The following is a 16,890-nucleotide window of genomic DNA, read 5'->3' as shown; positions in this document are numbered from 1 at the left end:
AAAAAGAAAAGGAAAAAACCTGTCTTTGCAGCACAGTGATGGTTTGGAAGGAAAGGTGCTGAGTATAAATGATTCTGGTTGGGTATGCACTGCTTGCTTTAAAAACGCAATGAATATTTTATTGTAGCAAGCACCAAAACCATGGCTATAGGGAGGGTAGGCAGGAATATTGGTAAAAGTGTGATTATTAGGGAATGGAGCTTGAAGGTAGTCCAGCTTGATTGGCAGAACCTACGTTGTATTAGCTAGATGGGCAAGTAAGAAAACACTGTCCTGGGAAACTGGAAAGTTTCGTCCGGGTATTAATCAAAGGATCAAAAGATAGCGTTCTAGTTGCTTTTCAGTATTGATGTTTTGAACCAGACTTGTTTGATTGTCAGTGTAGATAAGGCCATACAGACTCGCTTAACACAGCTGCAGTAACTAATTTACCACAGTATTTATAGCTTAGCCGTTGAATGTATGGAATCCTCATGGGATTATTATATTAGAATACTGTATATTGCATTTCCATCCAGGTCTTGTCTATGTCACGTGACTTCTGCTCAAATTTCCCCTTTTGCCGCCGGTTGATCTTCAGCAGCAGCAATTGCAGTGGAGTACTAGTATAGCCCAGGTTCCTGTGCCTCAACCAGCACTTCAGCCATCTCTCAACCGGCTGCTAACTGGCTTATGCTGTAGACTATTAAAATGTTGGTGGCCGTAGTTTGTACTAATATTTTCACTCTTGCAGGAACTCAAGCAGCTATGTGAAGTTTTAGCAATTCCAGCTGCAGATAAGGCCTCCTAATTGTTTTAAAACATCTGGCTGAAAAAGCTAATGGAACATTTATTAAAATTACTTTAAAAGTAGCTTTGTAAATAATTCCATTTAGTTAATTGTAAGTTAGAATGCATTTTAAATTATTGTAATCCTCTTAAAATTCTTAAATATTACTTTCAGGCTCTTTACATAACATAAATAATTTTCATATGTGTAGACTTAATTTTATACTGATTTTAAGTAATAATGTATACATAAATGTGCCATAGATTTTGTGTGTTCACAGTCTTTGAAAGATAGTTTTTTAGTAAATTGTAAATAATACTGTATAAGTTCTAGAACAAATATATGTTGACCTTTTTTCACTACCTTATAGTAGTTATATTGAATGGTTTATTTTACAGCCTAATATAGGAACTTGGAATGCACACTTAAGGGCCCTCACTTAAGTGCACACTTAATGGTAGAAACTAATTCTGTCATTAGGTCCTTGCTTGTAGTCACAGCATGCTCATTTTATGTATTATTATTTGTTCTGCCTTCAGTTATTGTTTGCTGGTCTTTCAGGTAGGAAGTCGTTTTCCCAGATAGCTGTGATATGAAGCCTTTAGGAAAAAATCCTAAAATTGTCCATAATTTTGAAAGTTGCTTATTAAATACCTAGTCCAAGATCAAAGTTGCCTAGTGTACCTTTTGCGACAAAGTAAGTAGGATTCAAGGTGAATACCTAGTTTGCTCCTATACTTTTTAAAAAGAGAACTTTCACATGCTTTATGTACTCTGATCAACGAGAAAATACAAGAGCTTGAAGAGTAAAACTCTTGTAATTGTGTCAGTCTGAAAGCACCTGCATTCACAGTGTAGCCCTGTATCCCTAGACGGAAGAGATTTTTATCTAAATCTCCAAACTTAGTTAAGTCTGTGTTTTAGTTTTTGTAAAGCATATTGTTTTGCTTGAGTATTTAGATAAATGTAGTTATGTTTCACATTCTTAAACTAATTTTATTCTATATTTAATATATTAATAGCTTAGGTGTAAAATCATTTGTATATAGTAAAGGCATAATGCAATTAGTGAAGTAGGAAAAGTTGAGTGGGAGCATAAAGCTACTGGTGGCCTGAAAAAATAAGGCTTGGCCCATATTTTAGAAGTCACGACGTTTTATTCATACATTCTTGTTTTATATCAGGGGAGGGGATGGCTAGAATGTGTTATGAAATTTTTGGAAAACTTTCCTAGCATTAGTTGTGAAGTTGGCTTTGAAATGCTGTCATGGTCAGCTTCCTCAAATTCACTCATTTGTAGAGTATATATTTTGCTTGTCAGTAAAGATAACAACTTTGTATTTTTTCTGCACTTAATTTGTGTAAGTAATCCACACAACAGCATTTTCTATAATACGGTGAAGTCGGCAAAAGACGTAATTACACCTGCCTGTTAATCTGTGCTTGCAATATTTCAGTAATTTTATTTAAGATGTAACTAGTAAGCAGCAGAAAGCTGCAAGTTCCAATTTTCTTTTTGCTCGTTACATTTGTAGTGCGAGTATTCATCAGTTTTCCTTACAGAAAGCTTGTAGAATTTTCTATTTGTTGCATAAATCTATTTCAAAAAGACATCAATTTTTTTAGTTTTCGTGAAAGCAGTTATTGCTTACACATTGCACGACAATTTTGTAGTGTGTCTCCGTTATTTGGAAAATAGGGGGTTTTTCAGGGTTAGTGGTTCAGTTGGAAAATGCTTGAAAAATCAGTTTTAAGCCCTTTGTCAAGCACAGCAAACAAATGGTATAAAATTTTGCTATTTGAAAATTCATTAAATGTAACAATATCAATTGAATTTTTTTTCTTCAAATATAGATACCTCACTTAAAGGAAAGCACAGCTGTACTGTATTTAATTCTAGGAAATAAGAAGTAGTTGGTCTAAAATATTTTGTTGCCATTATGTTGCTTTCTGTGATTGACAAAATCTGTTTTTGTGTTTTCATAACTCACTCTCGAAAGTATTTATTGATGTTGACATGCCAGTATAATTATGTTAACTAAATTACAGAAAGTAGCTGCAAAACAACAGAGTCTGTCATAGCTCAAGGCAACAGGTTGAATGTGACTATTCTGAAACCAGAGTAAAAGCCTGTGAAAATCAGTGCATTCAACGATTTTTAATACTTTGCCAATGATGTACAGTCTTATTGTCAGAGTTGCTGTGGTTGCATTACATGACACACAAAACTGTCCTCTACCTCACGTGAGATTTAACAGATATTTTGTATGGTTTTAGTAAACAAGATGCATCTATCTGGTCACTTAGTTTACAAATTTTGAATTATATTTATTGCAACATGACATACTGTGCTCTTAGCTTATACCTCAATTGTATTTTGTGCTGTTATCCATTTTCATGCCTTGTAAATACCTGTATAGATTGTGGATTCAAAAACAAATAAAGAACTGTAATGTCAGAACGCTTGTCTTCGTAATATATTTATATACTGAGTTGTAAACTTGACTTTTTGGAAGGTGTTTAACAATGGTGCTGTTCTAGGGAGGACAAAGTCTTCCTTGCTTTGGTTGCAGTGAATTAAAACCTGATTACACTGAAACTTGTTAGCCAAACTCCCACTGCCTGCAGCAGGTCCCTGGTTTTCTAAAGGGCATTTTTCACAAAATCTATAACATTGATAACCCTCCCTCTCCATGAGTCCATTTTCTAAAGCTCTTACGGCTCTGCGAAGCCATTACTGACATTAAGATGTCTATGTAACTTGACATAAAGTTGGTGTTTATAGGTGTAAATACAATCACTTGTGTATTTGGCATGTTTTCTGGTGCACAGCTTTTGTTGCTAGTTGACTACTCTAGCAATGTTTGAGTTGTTCATACCTCCTCTTTTATTGTGTTCATTACTAAGCTATTAAAAACACACATCACCATATATAATGCTGAGGGTTTTTTTATAGAAAGTTAGAAATGAGAATTATGCTGTATTTACTTAAAAAAAAAAAAAATTACTGCTGATGGAAAATATGCCCTACAGTGACTCTCAGGAGTTCCTAGGTTTTGTAGATCGTGATTATGTTCCTTAATATTTTTGTTTACCGTCAGGGAGCTTAAGTAGCAGAAAATTCAGAATAAGAGAGAAAGGAAGGAAGCAAGGAGAAAAGAGGGAGCTGTTCCTGTAAGCTTTGTATGAATGGGTCTTCCATTTAGCTTTATGGAAAAACAAATACAACTTTTACTGCAAATAGTATTTTGGAGATTTTCTAGGTGATTTTACTCATAATGACGTTTGAGGGTTTTTGGGGTTGTTTTTTTTTGACAGCTAAGCAAGCACGGTTACATACGCACACTTAGATATTTTTCCTTCCCCTCAAACCAAAGCAAAAGTGCTTCATCCTTGTTTTTAGGTACTGCTCTTGCATATAGGAAATCCTGATCATGCTTCAGGTTATTGCAAACCCGTAATGCTACCACGTACGTGCTTGTATTTTACAGCTGAAGAGAGAAATGGGCAGTATTAACCAGGATGAAGATGAAATTGGTAATATTTTGCTGAGTTCAGCCTTTAGTATGGAAGAAAATGAACAACTAGCTGTACCACTTGTTAACCCTGTTTATTTCTGCATCCCACATTACATTTTTATATTGCTGTATTTCCAAGCGAGGGAGAAGCTATTGGGCTGAAAACCCTGCAAAGAAAACATTCAAGGTGAGTCACTTGTATGCGAAAAAGTCATAGGGAGTTGACAGCTTGTGTAAGTGTGACTAATTGCAATGCATGTCATTTGTCGAACAAAACAATGCTGATCAAGGAAAAAACTGCTGGAGTGACAAGGTGGAAAGATTGATTTTTAAGGTGTTGATGCTGTTGCTGAGATGAATGCATGTGTAGCACTTTCTTTAAAAATGGTAAATTTTAAGAATGTTGTGTTTCAGTTTATTTAGGGTACTGCTGGTAAGTCATTCTTACTTTATTCATCTTGTGATTCATTGTTCACTTGTAGCATATTAACTTATATTCACTTAAATATTGGTAGTGTTATTTATAACGCTGACAAAATAGTGAATGTTCCCTGTCCCTGTCGACATCAATGAAATAATTCAAGCTGTGCCCCGTGGGCCCCAGATCGAGTACTGTGGAGTAGTACTGCTTACTGAAGTGTCAAACTCACTTCTTGCTCATTGAGCCACTGCACACTCCTTGACAAACACATTTGTGAAGGAAGATGTGGCAGTGTAGGAAGCTTTTGTGGTTAACAAAACTGCGACCGTAGGAGACTGTAGTGTCCGCAGCCTGCGAATTCATATCCTGTGGCATTTGAAAAAGTTGGGTTTTGTGCATTAGGTTGTGCCTGCGCTAGCACCACGTAAAATGCTTCTAATCTCAGCTTTGGGATGAAATGATGTTGCGAAAGTTTCTGGTATTTTGAAGAAAAACAAAATACTTTGAAATATGTTGGAAATCTAAGTATTAAGCGTGATTTAGAGAATATGCGTGGGTTTTTAAACTCCAAAGGACTGTGTGGTCACAGTATTGTTAGATGATAGAGATTGGGATCAGTCACCCCAAAGTGAATAAGTAGCCTTATGCCTGCTATTAATCAAAGAGCAGTATTAAGCCATGTACAGTTACGCTTGATGCAAACAGATCAGATGTTTAATTTACAGAATGCTATAAAGTTAGATGGAGGAAATGTTCGCCTGAAAAAATGCAAACTGAGTCAGCGAAGGGAGAGGCAGGAACGTGTTCCTTTGTCAGCTCGTCTCCTTCCAAATTCGGGAGGTGACGTGTGATTTTGTGGTCAATTGTGTGGTCCAAGAAGTGGAACAACACTAGTTTCACTCGAGAGATGACAAGTTTCTCTCCTGAATAATAAACAAGCAGGAATATTGTTTGGGGAAAGGTTAAATCCATCTAGAATGAAACCCTAGACAACGTGAAAATGGTGGCTGGGTGTAAGTAACAGCATGCTCCATCTGAAGTGGGTGCACTAGAAGAATCAGCCACGTAGAAAGGTGGAATCACGTTGGGAAAGTCAATGGAAGGCTAGCTGGCAGCATGGCTTCACACAAGTACCATAAACCAGGTATAGAAAAACCCCAAGGAGTAACCACAAATATAAAACAAATGGGAAAACAACTATTAAATTTCTATTTGTTACAAAAGTTCTGCTCCAAAGATAATTTTCAACTATTTTATGTGGTAAGTCCAGTGTTCAGATGAAGCTTTGACAAAAGAAAACTGTGGCCTTGTGTCCTGGAATTTTGAATCTAAGGAACAGGTGAGGAAGCTTAGGATGGTCTGGTTCGTGTTTTTCACTTTATTTGTTAAAGAATGGGGGGCAAAAAAGCATTGGATGAAGAGCAGGATGTATTTCATTCCCGGCACCTTAATCCTGGCGTGGAGCTCCCAATATTTTTTTCTCACTGCCAGCTCTAAGAGTGATCCAAATCCAGTTTTCTGACGTTTTCTGCCCGCTTTTCCCCTTCCCCGTGCAATGCGGAGGGCTCCCCGCTAGTGGTCTCTGCAGCCACGGTCTATCCGCCCGCATCCAAACCAGAGGCACCGGAGGACGCGCGATGGTGACACTTCATCAGGGACGCGATGGTGACACTTCATCAGGGACGCGTTGGCACCCGGCAGCACAGATGCGTGTTCGTGAAAGCACAGGGTTTAAGTCAGGAAAAGATCCTGCCTGTTTCTCCTGATGCAGGGCTGTGAACTTTTTCTTTTGGCGTTTTGAAGTGGGCTCTTCCTTGTTCTATCAAGTCGACTAAAATTTACACCCGTAATGAGTCTGAGTAAGAAGCTGCTCGTGTTAATTTTAGCATTCGAAAGTGGAAATAAGGTGCTGTTAAAGACATATTTAAGACTCTGTGAGTGCTAGTTAATACTTCTCTAAACCCAGGCGCAAGCAGAGAACACGGTGATGGGGTCTCTTTATGTTTTTGCAGTTACTGAAAACATCAGGGAAGACCCAAGACAGATTTTCTCCTTTTACTGCAGCCGTGCCGATGGCTTTGATGAGATGATCAATTCCACCTCTTGAGTAACTCTGTCCGCCAAGTTTCTTGCCCTGTCTTTCCATAAAGATGTCCCAGTGTGATCATCTGTCTTCAGTTAGAAAACACTGCTTTATTTTATCTCCCCTGATTTTGAACAGTCGGGCTGTTTGCATTTGAATAAAGCAGTCTGGTTTTGTTTTTCAAGCACGGGTGGGTGTCATTCTGCATCTCCTCCTCTCCGCACCCTCCTTCCCCTCCGACTCTCTTGATGAACTGGCAGAAGCTGGGGCTCCCCGCTCGCTCCTCCCATGCGTGGTGGGGCTGGAGGCAGCTCTAACCCCTCCCAGGGAGGGAGCTGGGCAGAGGCAGCCGAGCGCCTGCAGCAGTGCCTGGTCACGGACCTCGTCCTACCAAACCCCCGTCCCTCTGCTCGCAGCTCGCAGTGGGTCCCAGCAGCCGGGATCCGCAGCAGGGAGCTCGCCGGCCGGCTTTGCTGAACCCTCGCGGGCGCTCTCCTGTCCAGCTTGTCCCACCAAGGGACCGACATGGTGGCCACCTGCCTGCACCTGGCCGGATTTGTCTGCAGTTTCATAGGGTGGATCGGGGTGGTTGTGGCAACGGCCACCAATGACTGGGTGGTGACTTGCGGCTACACCATTACCACCTGCAGGAAAATGGATGAGCTGGGATCCAAGGGGCTGTGGGCAGACTGTGTCATGGCGACAGGTCTCTATCACTGCAAGCCTCTCGTGGACATCCTCATACTGCCAGGTACGTGTGTCCCGTCCTCCCCCTTCCCACCCGGAGGTGAGGAGCGAAGCCTTGTCCTGAGCGGGGCAGGTCCCGCTGCCAGAGGAATTGATGGCGAAGCTCCTTCAACTTCATCAGCGTAGGCGATGGTCCATTAGTTATGCTGAAGAATGCGTATGGTGGTTCTTAACAGGAGTCTTCTTAAATTATACCTGGGTTTAATCATACCTAGGTATCATGTGTTATCTGCGGCTATTAAAGTCCAGTTAATGTTTAATCATTGCTCTCAGTAAAAGCTCGCTGTTCCCTTCACATCTCGTATCATTGCAAAATATATATGGAATATTGAGGTATAGAAGAGTACTTTGAGATATAATAGAGTATTTTGAGTTTTGCTTTGAGATGATGAACTATTACAAATGTTAAGGTTCTATGCCTTAAAATGATTTTGAGCACAATGAATCTTTCAGCATCTATTATTAATGCTGCTATGGCTTTTAATCTTTTGGAAGATTGTCATTAGTCCTGATGGTCTTGTGCTTCCCACATGTTCTAAGGCAAGAGAGAACTTTTACATAGCAAACGTGTAACTGCATTTAACTTGTCCTGATGTTTTCCAATTATACAGTAATTTTCATCTAGTTTACTGCAAAGCAAAAATTAAGCAAGGTGTTTCATCAGTATTAATACACCTTTTGAGCTAATTAAACCTGCCAAAGTCTTGCGTGGTCTGGTCCCTGTAAGTTCAGTTAATGATCTTGCCTGTTTCAATCTCTGTTAACTCTGTAGCGCTTCTTCATTCTGCTGTTTTAGATGGCACCTCCTCTAGCATTTCAGAGATGCCTCTTCCAAAGCTGACAGTTTTCTTTCATGTTCCCTGATTTCTTTGTTTAAAGTGTTGTGAAAATAATTTCACAAGAGGTTAGAAAGATTATTCCTGAATTTCTTTCCCTTAAAGAGCCTAGTCTGTATCACGCAGTGCTTAGCAGTATTGAATCTCTCAGACTAGCTCCTGTTCTCCCTTTCTCTGTGTATGAATACTCTTATTATAAGTAGGTTTACCTTCCTTATTGCTACTAGTGTCCAATATGATCTGGCACAGAAGACATAGAAAAGGCTTGCCCCAAAGAAACATTATTGAATGACATTTAATAAACAGGTAAATAGGTCTTTCAGCAGCAGAGAGCAATGTTTCTCTCCAGCAGAAACAAATCAGAAAACAAGATGCTTCTGCTTGTAACCCATTCGATACCCACAGCTTTCCATGGGAGAGAAATTTATCCTGGTGTGCCTGATAGCTGAGATGTATTTAGTCTTTCATTGCCCAAGTCTTACAAACGAATGTGTTTGTATTCTCGTTTGATTGGGATTGATTGCGCAGAAACCACACTGGGCACTGTCACCTCCTTTGTTTAGGGTCTCATTTTTTGTCCTTAACTCCTCAGGTACCTTTTTTTTGTTAAGTTTCCTCTTGAAAAAATCAAGCAAATATTCAATATACACAGAGCCTGCATTTCCAGGAACAGTAAAATCCTCATTCCTGGCGTCTCACCTGTACGTCAGTGGGACTTGCTTGAGGCTCCTTTTTTGCTGATATTGTTTGAGACGTCATAAAACTCCATGTCTGCATATGGCAGCTCCATTTCTTTAATAAGAGGGGAAAGAGTGCCAGCATATTCACTCTGCTGAGACTGTCCTGAGAGCCGGTGGAATCTCACCAGGCACTGGAGCAAATCTGACACTTGTTCTTTTTCTTTTGCGTGCAAGTTATGACCCAGTTCTATTTATTTATATATACATTTTATATAGTGTATATACATTTTATACAGTGTATATACATTTTATATAGTGTATATACATTTTATATATGAATATATATAAAAATAAATTGTATATACATAAAAATATATAAATATAAAAAAAATTGTTGCATTATTGTAGATAAACCCTCACAGAGTGGTAGAAATAACACGTCCCTGCCCAGCAGACCCACAGTCCCTGGTCCCTGTTGTTCCTCACTGCCTTGTGGTAGGCTGCTGCTGCACCGGGGCAGGCAGGAGAGGGGTGGTAACTGATGAAATGCCAGGGGATCCCGTGGTGTCCTTCGGGACCCAGAGGAATAACATGGCCCTTGGTTCTGGCAACTCAAGCAGCTCTGCAAAGTGCAGTCATTTCTTCTCCCTAAGGAAGAGCTGTGCCAGCGCTCAGCTCGAGCCACGGGTCTCCTCTGAAGCCCCGCTAGCAGGCAGGATTCCTGAGGTGCAGCATTGGGACGTGGCTGCGGTTGGTGAGCATCCGTCCTCCTCCCAGGCCATCAGTCCTCAGCTCCTCAGGGCAGCCGGTGGGAGTATCTCATGGACCTGCATGTTTTGGTAACGGGTCTTCAACTATTCAGCCCTCCTCTGGATGACTGTGGACTTCCTCTGCTCACAGCAAACTGTTCTTTAAGACTTTAAATTCTTGTTATTTAATCAAAGCCCTCTATGAAAGGATTTAGGAAAACTCTTTCCTAGCTGTTTCTCCTGCTTTCCCTTCCCATATTTCCCAGCTCCATGATTTCTCATCGTCTTGCTGGGAAGAGCTTGTGTTTTCCAGGCAGTGCTATTTGTTCATTGGAAAATTTTGAGGCTGCACATCCTGTGTTCATGCACTACCCACTGTACTGCAGTCTCACTGTCTTATGCCTGGTAAAGATTTAATTGTTTACACAAAGGATTGAATCTGTCTCCCGTACTCCATGCAAGTCTTGGAGCTAATCAAACAGGAGCCTTTGTCCAAAGGTCTCCTCCTCTTGTGCCGAATAGTCACAACCCTCTTTCCTTGCCTTGCTAACAGGGTATGTCCAAGCATGTCGAGCACTGATGATCGCCGCCTCCGTCCTGGGTCTTCCTGCTATCTTCTTGCTGATAACGGTCTTGCCCTGCATCCGGATGGGCCACGAGCCTGGAGCTGCCAAGTACCGGCGGTCCCAGCTGGGAGGGATCCTCATCATCCTCCTGGGTAAGGCGCCCACCGGCCCCACGGGTGTGCGGAGCTGGAGGTGGTCTTCTGCTCCAGGTCGGTGTGGTGCAAGCTGGTTGAGCGTGATCACCTGAAAGCACGGTTGTCCAGGCTGGGCTGACCCTGAAGCTCTCCAGCACGGCTGCAGTCTGTGGGGCGAACAAAAGGCACGAACAGGAGTGGGAGGACAAAGACAGGAGGCAGGGAGCGAAGCAGAGAGAAGAGGGGAGGGCTGCGAAACCCTGCTGTCCGTCGTCCTGGGGAGTCCTCGGGCACGGCCACCGCCTGTGCCTGCGGGAGGGCGATAGCCGTCGCACACAGGCAGCTGCCCGCGGGCACTGGTTTTGCTGGTTTGCTGTGGAAGCGATGCTATTTTTGGAAAAGGGTCTAAACTCCCAAGCTGCTTACAGGGAAAGGACAGCCTCGGAATTTTCCCTAGGCATCGCAGATGCAGCCGGGTCAAAGTAAGCTGAGGCGTTTGGGAAGGGAAGCCCACAGCTGAGGGGTGCTGCTCCTGTGGTGACAGCAGGGGAGGGAGCAAGGAGGTGGCATGGAGCTGGGAAGAGGACCGGCATGTCCCCTGTGCCTCCCAACCCCCTCTGGCCAGCATTGCCCTTGGCCTCCAAGTTCCCCAGGGAATTTCTTCCCCTCCTCAGTCCCTGCGGAGGAGATTGTTTTGAGCAGCTCAGACTGTGGAGCTCATTGTCCCCAGTGCAACACCTGCATGTTCTTGAAGCCTCGTCATCTCAGCAACAGGCTGCGGTGCCTTGTTTTCACCCGTCTGTGCGGCAGAGGAGGAGGGGTGATGGAAAGTGGCCTCTTTGTGTGGCTCTGCTGCTCGCTGGCGGCCAGCGCTGACATCATGCCCGTCTTCTCGCTGCTGCTTCTCCTTATTTTTTTTCAAGTGGGCGCTGGATATAGCTGCACGCTCGGAAGGGCTGTCCTCTGGATGCTCCTTCCTTGCATGCGGTTCCTCCTCCGGTGCCTTGGTGAGAAGCAGTTAGTGCAACTCAGTTACCTCCAAAATCAAAGGGACTGAGACCAAGGGGCCCATTCAACGTCTGTGGGGTTTAAGGGCATGTTGCCACACCTGGAAGTCTTAAAATCAGCTTTATAGGGCCTGTTTAGGACGTCCTGATCATGAACGGCCGCTTTTGAGAGCTGTTGGAACGTCCCTGTCCCAAAACCTTAAGTCATGCATTTGGGCTTGGCAAAGTGAAAGAAAAAGTGTTTGTTTTTCTGCCTGCGAATGAAATTTTAGTGCCGGAGGAATCTACTCTGCCGGATTTCCCCTGCCTGAGATGGGGGAGGCCCAGCAGAGCTGCGCTTTGTCACAAACGCACTCGAATTTTCGGTTCCCGTCAAGGAGAATCGTGCTGTATATCAACCCTGTCCGCACGGCAAAAGCATTGCCCTTCAATCTGCTTCGCCGAAGGGCAACAGGATTACAGGACCAGCACACGCGGCAAACAAATTGCAGCGGTGGTATTGGGTAATGCTGCGTTAGAACAAGTGAAATCCCGTACCTCGCGGTGTTGCACCAGGGGTTTGGGGTCTCCTGTGCCACTCTCCTATCCTGGTCTTGCTGGGGTGTAACACCAGGGAGGAGAATAGATGTAAGAGGATGGAGGAGAGGGGTTGCGGTGCTCCGTAAGCCAGGCTCCTCTCCGCCTCAGAACATGGTTTTCCCACTAAGTAGATCATGTGAGGAAAGGAAATGTGTCTTTACACAGACATTGGCAGACAAATGCTCTTTGGGTCAGATTTGGACTTCTTACTGATTTTTACCCCTGTGAGTTTTGAAGCATCTGCAGGTGAAGTGATTTGCTCATGTCACTGATGTCCTGAGTGATCTGGGCTGGGAACAGCAGCCTGGTCACAATGTTTTAGTCACAATTACAATAATGCTCTTTTTGTCAGATCACCAATGAAGAATAAATAAGCTCCTTTTGCTTTTAAGGTTTGTGGGTTGTTTTGTTTTTTTTTTTAAACCAACCCACACTTATTTTTACAAACCCCAAGTTTTTCCAGGCTGATCAGCAAGACAGTCCCTTTAGAAGAAGAATAATGTACAGGGCTTGGGACTGTGACATTATTTAAGCTGATTAATGATCTGTTATTTGCAGAATGAGGTGTTACCATTCCAGAGCATTTAATAAGCATGAATCAGACATAATACTGTTTTAAAATTCATTGTATTCTAGAAGTGATATGCCCCTGACTGTTCTTATTCACCCTCTGGCCGCTGAACTCTCGTTCATGGTTCTCCCCAAGCCCCTGGGTTCCAGCCCTTTCCTCGAAGTGGAGACCAACTCCCAGAGCTCTGGATAAAAGAAAAGAAACCCCAAACACTCAGTAACGTTGCAGAAGCCGAGAGTGGAGATGTGATTAGGGGAGCTGGCCCCATGGTGAACTTGACTTGTTGCGCGGGGAAGGGATGGCAGTTTGTCACTGAAATTTATTAAAAAGGAAAACAGGGGTTGAAACAGTGTGGGGGGGAAAAAAAAAAACCCAAACAAAAGAAGTTGAAAACTTGCCAGGAAAACAATGGGCTCAGATATTCCATTGATTTTTGTCTGCTGATAATAGCAGGCTGCAGCGTGCGACCTGTGTGCACACCCTCCTATCCTGCCTGCTGATGTATTTATGTCTTTGCTTGATCCTATCTGTCCGAGAGAATTGATTTATTGCCGAAAACAACCGTCAGCAGAGGTTTGCTCTGAGCCAGTAGGAAAACATTTCATACGCTAGTGTTGATGGAAAAACCCTGGCCCACCCTGTGTTGTTGATACTAATTTGGGGGACCCCGTGCTGGTAACCAAGCGGGCATTTTCCTAATGGAGGTGAGGGACTCGAGACACCGGAAAACACAGATGAAAAATATGTTAATTATTGGCAATTACTACTGCAAAATGACCATATTAGCTATTGTATACTAAAAAAAGGTTATTAATAAGTTTTTCTGGACACTGCATGAGATTTACTCGTAAAACCATAGAAATCAAGATAAAAAGATTGCCTTAAACATGGGGAAAAAACATCATGGATATCTATTATTTCAACCAGATGCTTTGAAAGAGAAATCTGTGTAACTTTGAGTCGGCAACTCAAGATAATTAAATTTAGCTGTGAAAGAGAAGTATTCTTTCTTCTGCCGAAAGCCTTCAACTTACTGTTAAGGAATTTGGCAGGGACTCTCTGTGCCTTCAGTTAGAGTAATCCTGCTCTATCTCCCCCACCTCCCCAAGCACCTTCTGTGCTTCTTGTCTATGTGCGCTTCCATCTGATTAAATTATGCCTGTAATGTAGAATCTTAAGAGTTTCAGCTCAACGGATTAAGCCACTGCAAGTCCAAAGTCAAAAAGGACTTAGAAATGCCGGGAGCCTGGGACGTGTCCCTGTGGATTTGCAGCAAGGACAACCATACTATTACTGAGATGACTTTTGCAGGACTGCCTACTCTAGCTGCAAAAAGCCGGCAAGATTTCCAGCACCTGCGTGCCCCAAAACGTGCCTGTTTTTTCAGCTAATGTAGTTCGTCTAATAGAAAATATTCCTTCTGTTTGCAGGCTTCCTTTTAGTTTTCTGCTAGACTATGTTGACTACAGCAGCTCTACGATCTAAAGACGTTCATATTTAGAGAGAAGCAAAGGGTCTCTCGGCATTAGCACAAAAGAGAAGGGGTAGTAATTTCTATTCAAACACCTTTTCCATGTAGGCAGTTATTTTAGAACTTGAAACTTGCCCTAAAATGCCTTTTCCGATCCCTTTTGGGTTTCTTGGCAAATCAACTTTTTTTCACCCTTTCTCTGTGATACAGCTAGACCAAAATTTGAGTTCACCAAGAAATATTTTGCAATTGCAGACTGTCCTTTTCCCTTCTTCTCGGAGGATTTACAGCCCAATCTAACCTATGCAGAGTGACGAAATCCAGTCTTGTTTCAGGGTGTTCCTCTTGCTGAGCAAGGGGGTCACCGCTGACTGACGGCAGCTGGTAGCCTCCGAGGACGGAGAGGTCAAACTAACCCACGCAAAGTCCTTGGCTCGTGTTTCACAGCTTTCTAGTATTGTCAGCATTAAAATAAGGTGATTTTACATGTAGTCGAGCCACATGGACAAGAGGTGCCATTGTGTTAGTGTCCCTGAGAGCTCTTCTCACCCCATGCAAGTGTTTTCTTCGGTCCTGTGTTGTGGGGGAGGGTCTGGATAGATAAGGCTCTTATAGTCTATGGACATAAATATATATATATATATTTACTGCTGACAGAAAAAGAAAAGATGATTGTGTTTTTTTGGACAACAAAGAAGCTTTTTTTCCGGAGCCCATTAGAATGCTTTGTGGATTCCCAACTGATACATTTTTGTTTTAAAGCATTAGAGGCTCACGAGCTGTTTGCAGGACTGATCCTCACGCAGGAGAAATGCTGTTCTCCCCTCCCTGCCTTCTCCAAAAATTCCTTCCAAACCCGCAGGGTCCTTGCTTTGAGGAGGCCCAAAATTATTACTGGCTTTATTAGCATCCTTCAAATGTTCTTCTCTTTTCCATAAGAAAATATTTTCTCTCACAATAACTGCAGCTATTGGGGATGGGTTTTCTGCTGTACCGGCCAGGAGCTACGGTTTGTTCTCCACTTTAACTAAACAATTTTATTTTTAATCTCACCCCCCCCCCTTTTTTTTTTCCTCTTGCAACCTTAACTTTTTGACACTGCCTCCAGATACCTTTTAACGCGGTCGGTGGAAATCTGTAACACTGCCACGGTCCTGTTATTGTTTTGCTCTGATTCTCTGATAGCCACAAGGATGGAGTCCTGCACAGCTTGTCCCGGAGGCAAGTAAATATTGACAGATTAATTCTTCTCAGATGTACAGGCCATAAAGGAGTATTGTTTTAGGACCTGCTCCTGTGAGGTGATTAACACCATCAACTCCCGTTGCCCTCGGTGCATGCGGGGACTTTGCAGGATGGAGGTAGGACCCTTAGTGAGGGTAAGTGAGCGTGACCTTGTGTAGCACAAGGAGAATGCAGGGCACGTGTTTTCTCCCTGCTTGGAGCAAACCACGCGTGTGTGTGGCACACTGAAAACCCCGTGGTCTCTAGCCTGGCTGCCTGCAAAGTGCTGAATCTGAACCCGCTTTGCTGGCCTGAGGGTATCTACTTCACATGTCACCTGCCTAGCAGTCCCCGCAGCACCACCGTGGCAGCCTTCCTGCTTTTCGTGGGGAAAAAAACTATGGCATTTCAAGCAAAATCAGAAGTCCTTGGTCATTTTTTGAGTCACTGTAGACTCTAGGTAAAATACTGTTTTCCCTTCAGATGAGGTCCCATTTCTATTCCATTCAATAGGTTTCTGGAGAGCCTTGCTGGGTTTGTCCCCATCACTTGATATACAGAAATGTTCCGTAGGGAAGTGGAATCTGCTTTCCAGAGTTGTGAGACATTTCCTTTTCCCTAAAAAGACTCCAACAATGCTGTACTGCTGCTGATTTTGCCCCTGCCCATTTTGTGCTTGTATTTTATAAACCCCACTCTGTCTTGCTAAGTGCTGGGATATTTTGTTAATGTTTATGTGACCATTCAGCAGAGCAACTGCAGTGATGCTGATTGGCACGGGCTGAGGATGGAGCTCAGGAATTCATGCAGAAATAGTGATTTAAGCCAGTTGACTCTGGGCCACTGGTTTTACTGTCTCACCGATGCATACGGCTTTTGTGGTCTTGCTTCGTATCTGATCTATTCTTAATCCTGCAGCTCTCCAGAGGATCAGTTTGAGGGATGACTTTCATTCTTCCCCCTTAAAGATATTTCTGGGGAACAAATTTGTTTCCCTTGTAATAAATATATCAGACTGTGTCAAGCAGAAGTTGTTTTTTCTTTTTGTTTGTTGGTGCCTGAGAGAGACTGCTGTTCTCCCTTGATCCCTCTCCCCGCGAGGCTCCCACGCTGCCTCCTGCTCGGAGATCTCTTGGACCAAGCCCTGATGCTCCCAGACCCCACTGCGGGACGGCAAGGGAGGAGGGATGGGCTTCCTCTCCGTCCCCCCTCCTGCAGAGCCTTCCCTCCCCTTTGGTGTGCTCTCTGTCCCCGCGGCGGGGTTACACCCCGGCGTTACCTTTCCTTTCCGTCTCTCCCCAGCCATGTGCGGTGTCGTCGCGACGATCTGGTTTCCCGTCTGCGCCCACCGCGAGACCACCATCATGAGCTTCGGCTACTCCCTGTACACGGGCTGGATCGGCTCTGCCCTCTGCCTCTTCGGCGGCTGCGTCATCGTCTGCTGCTCGGGAGATGCCCAGACGTTCGGTGAAAACCGTTTCTACTACGCCTCGGGATCCAGCTCCCCTACCCACGCGAAGAGCGCTCACGTGTAA

The 16,890-nt window shown here is 43.4% G+C and overlaps 1 protein-coding gene across 1 annotated transcript; it reads left to right on the top strand.

Annotated features, from left to right (window-relative positions):
- The first annotated feature begins 7,316 nt into the window (after positions 1-7,316).
- CLDN11 (claudin 11) lies at positions 7,317-16,890 on the top strand. Its single transcript, XM_059822903.1, has 3 exons — positions 7,317-7,542; positions 10,357-10,521; positions 16,658-16,890. The coding sequence occupies exons 1-3, from the start codon at positions 7,317-7,319 to the stop codon at positions 16,888-16,890; spliced, it is 624 nt and encodes a 207-aa protein (XP_059678886.1).

The sequence above is a fragment of the Gavia stellata genome, chromosome 11 (genome assembly GCF_030936135.1).
Source record: "Gavia stellata isolate bGavSte3 chromosome 11, bGavSte3.hap2, whole genome shotgun sequence".
NCBI classification, from domain to species: Eukaryota; Metazoa; Chordata; class Aves; order Gaviiformes; family Gaviidae; genus Gavia; species Gavia stellata.
This window is presented reverse-complemented; position numbering and strand designations above follow the sequence as displayed.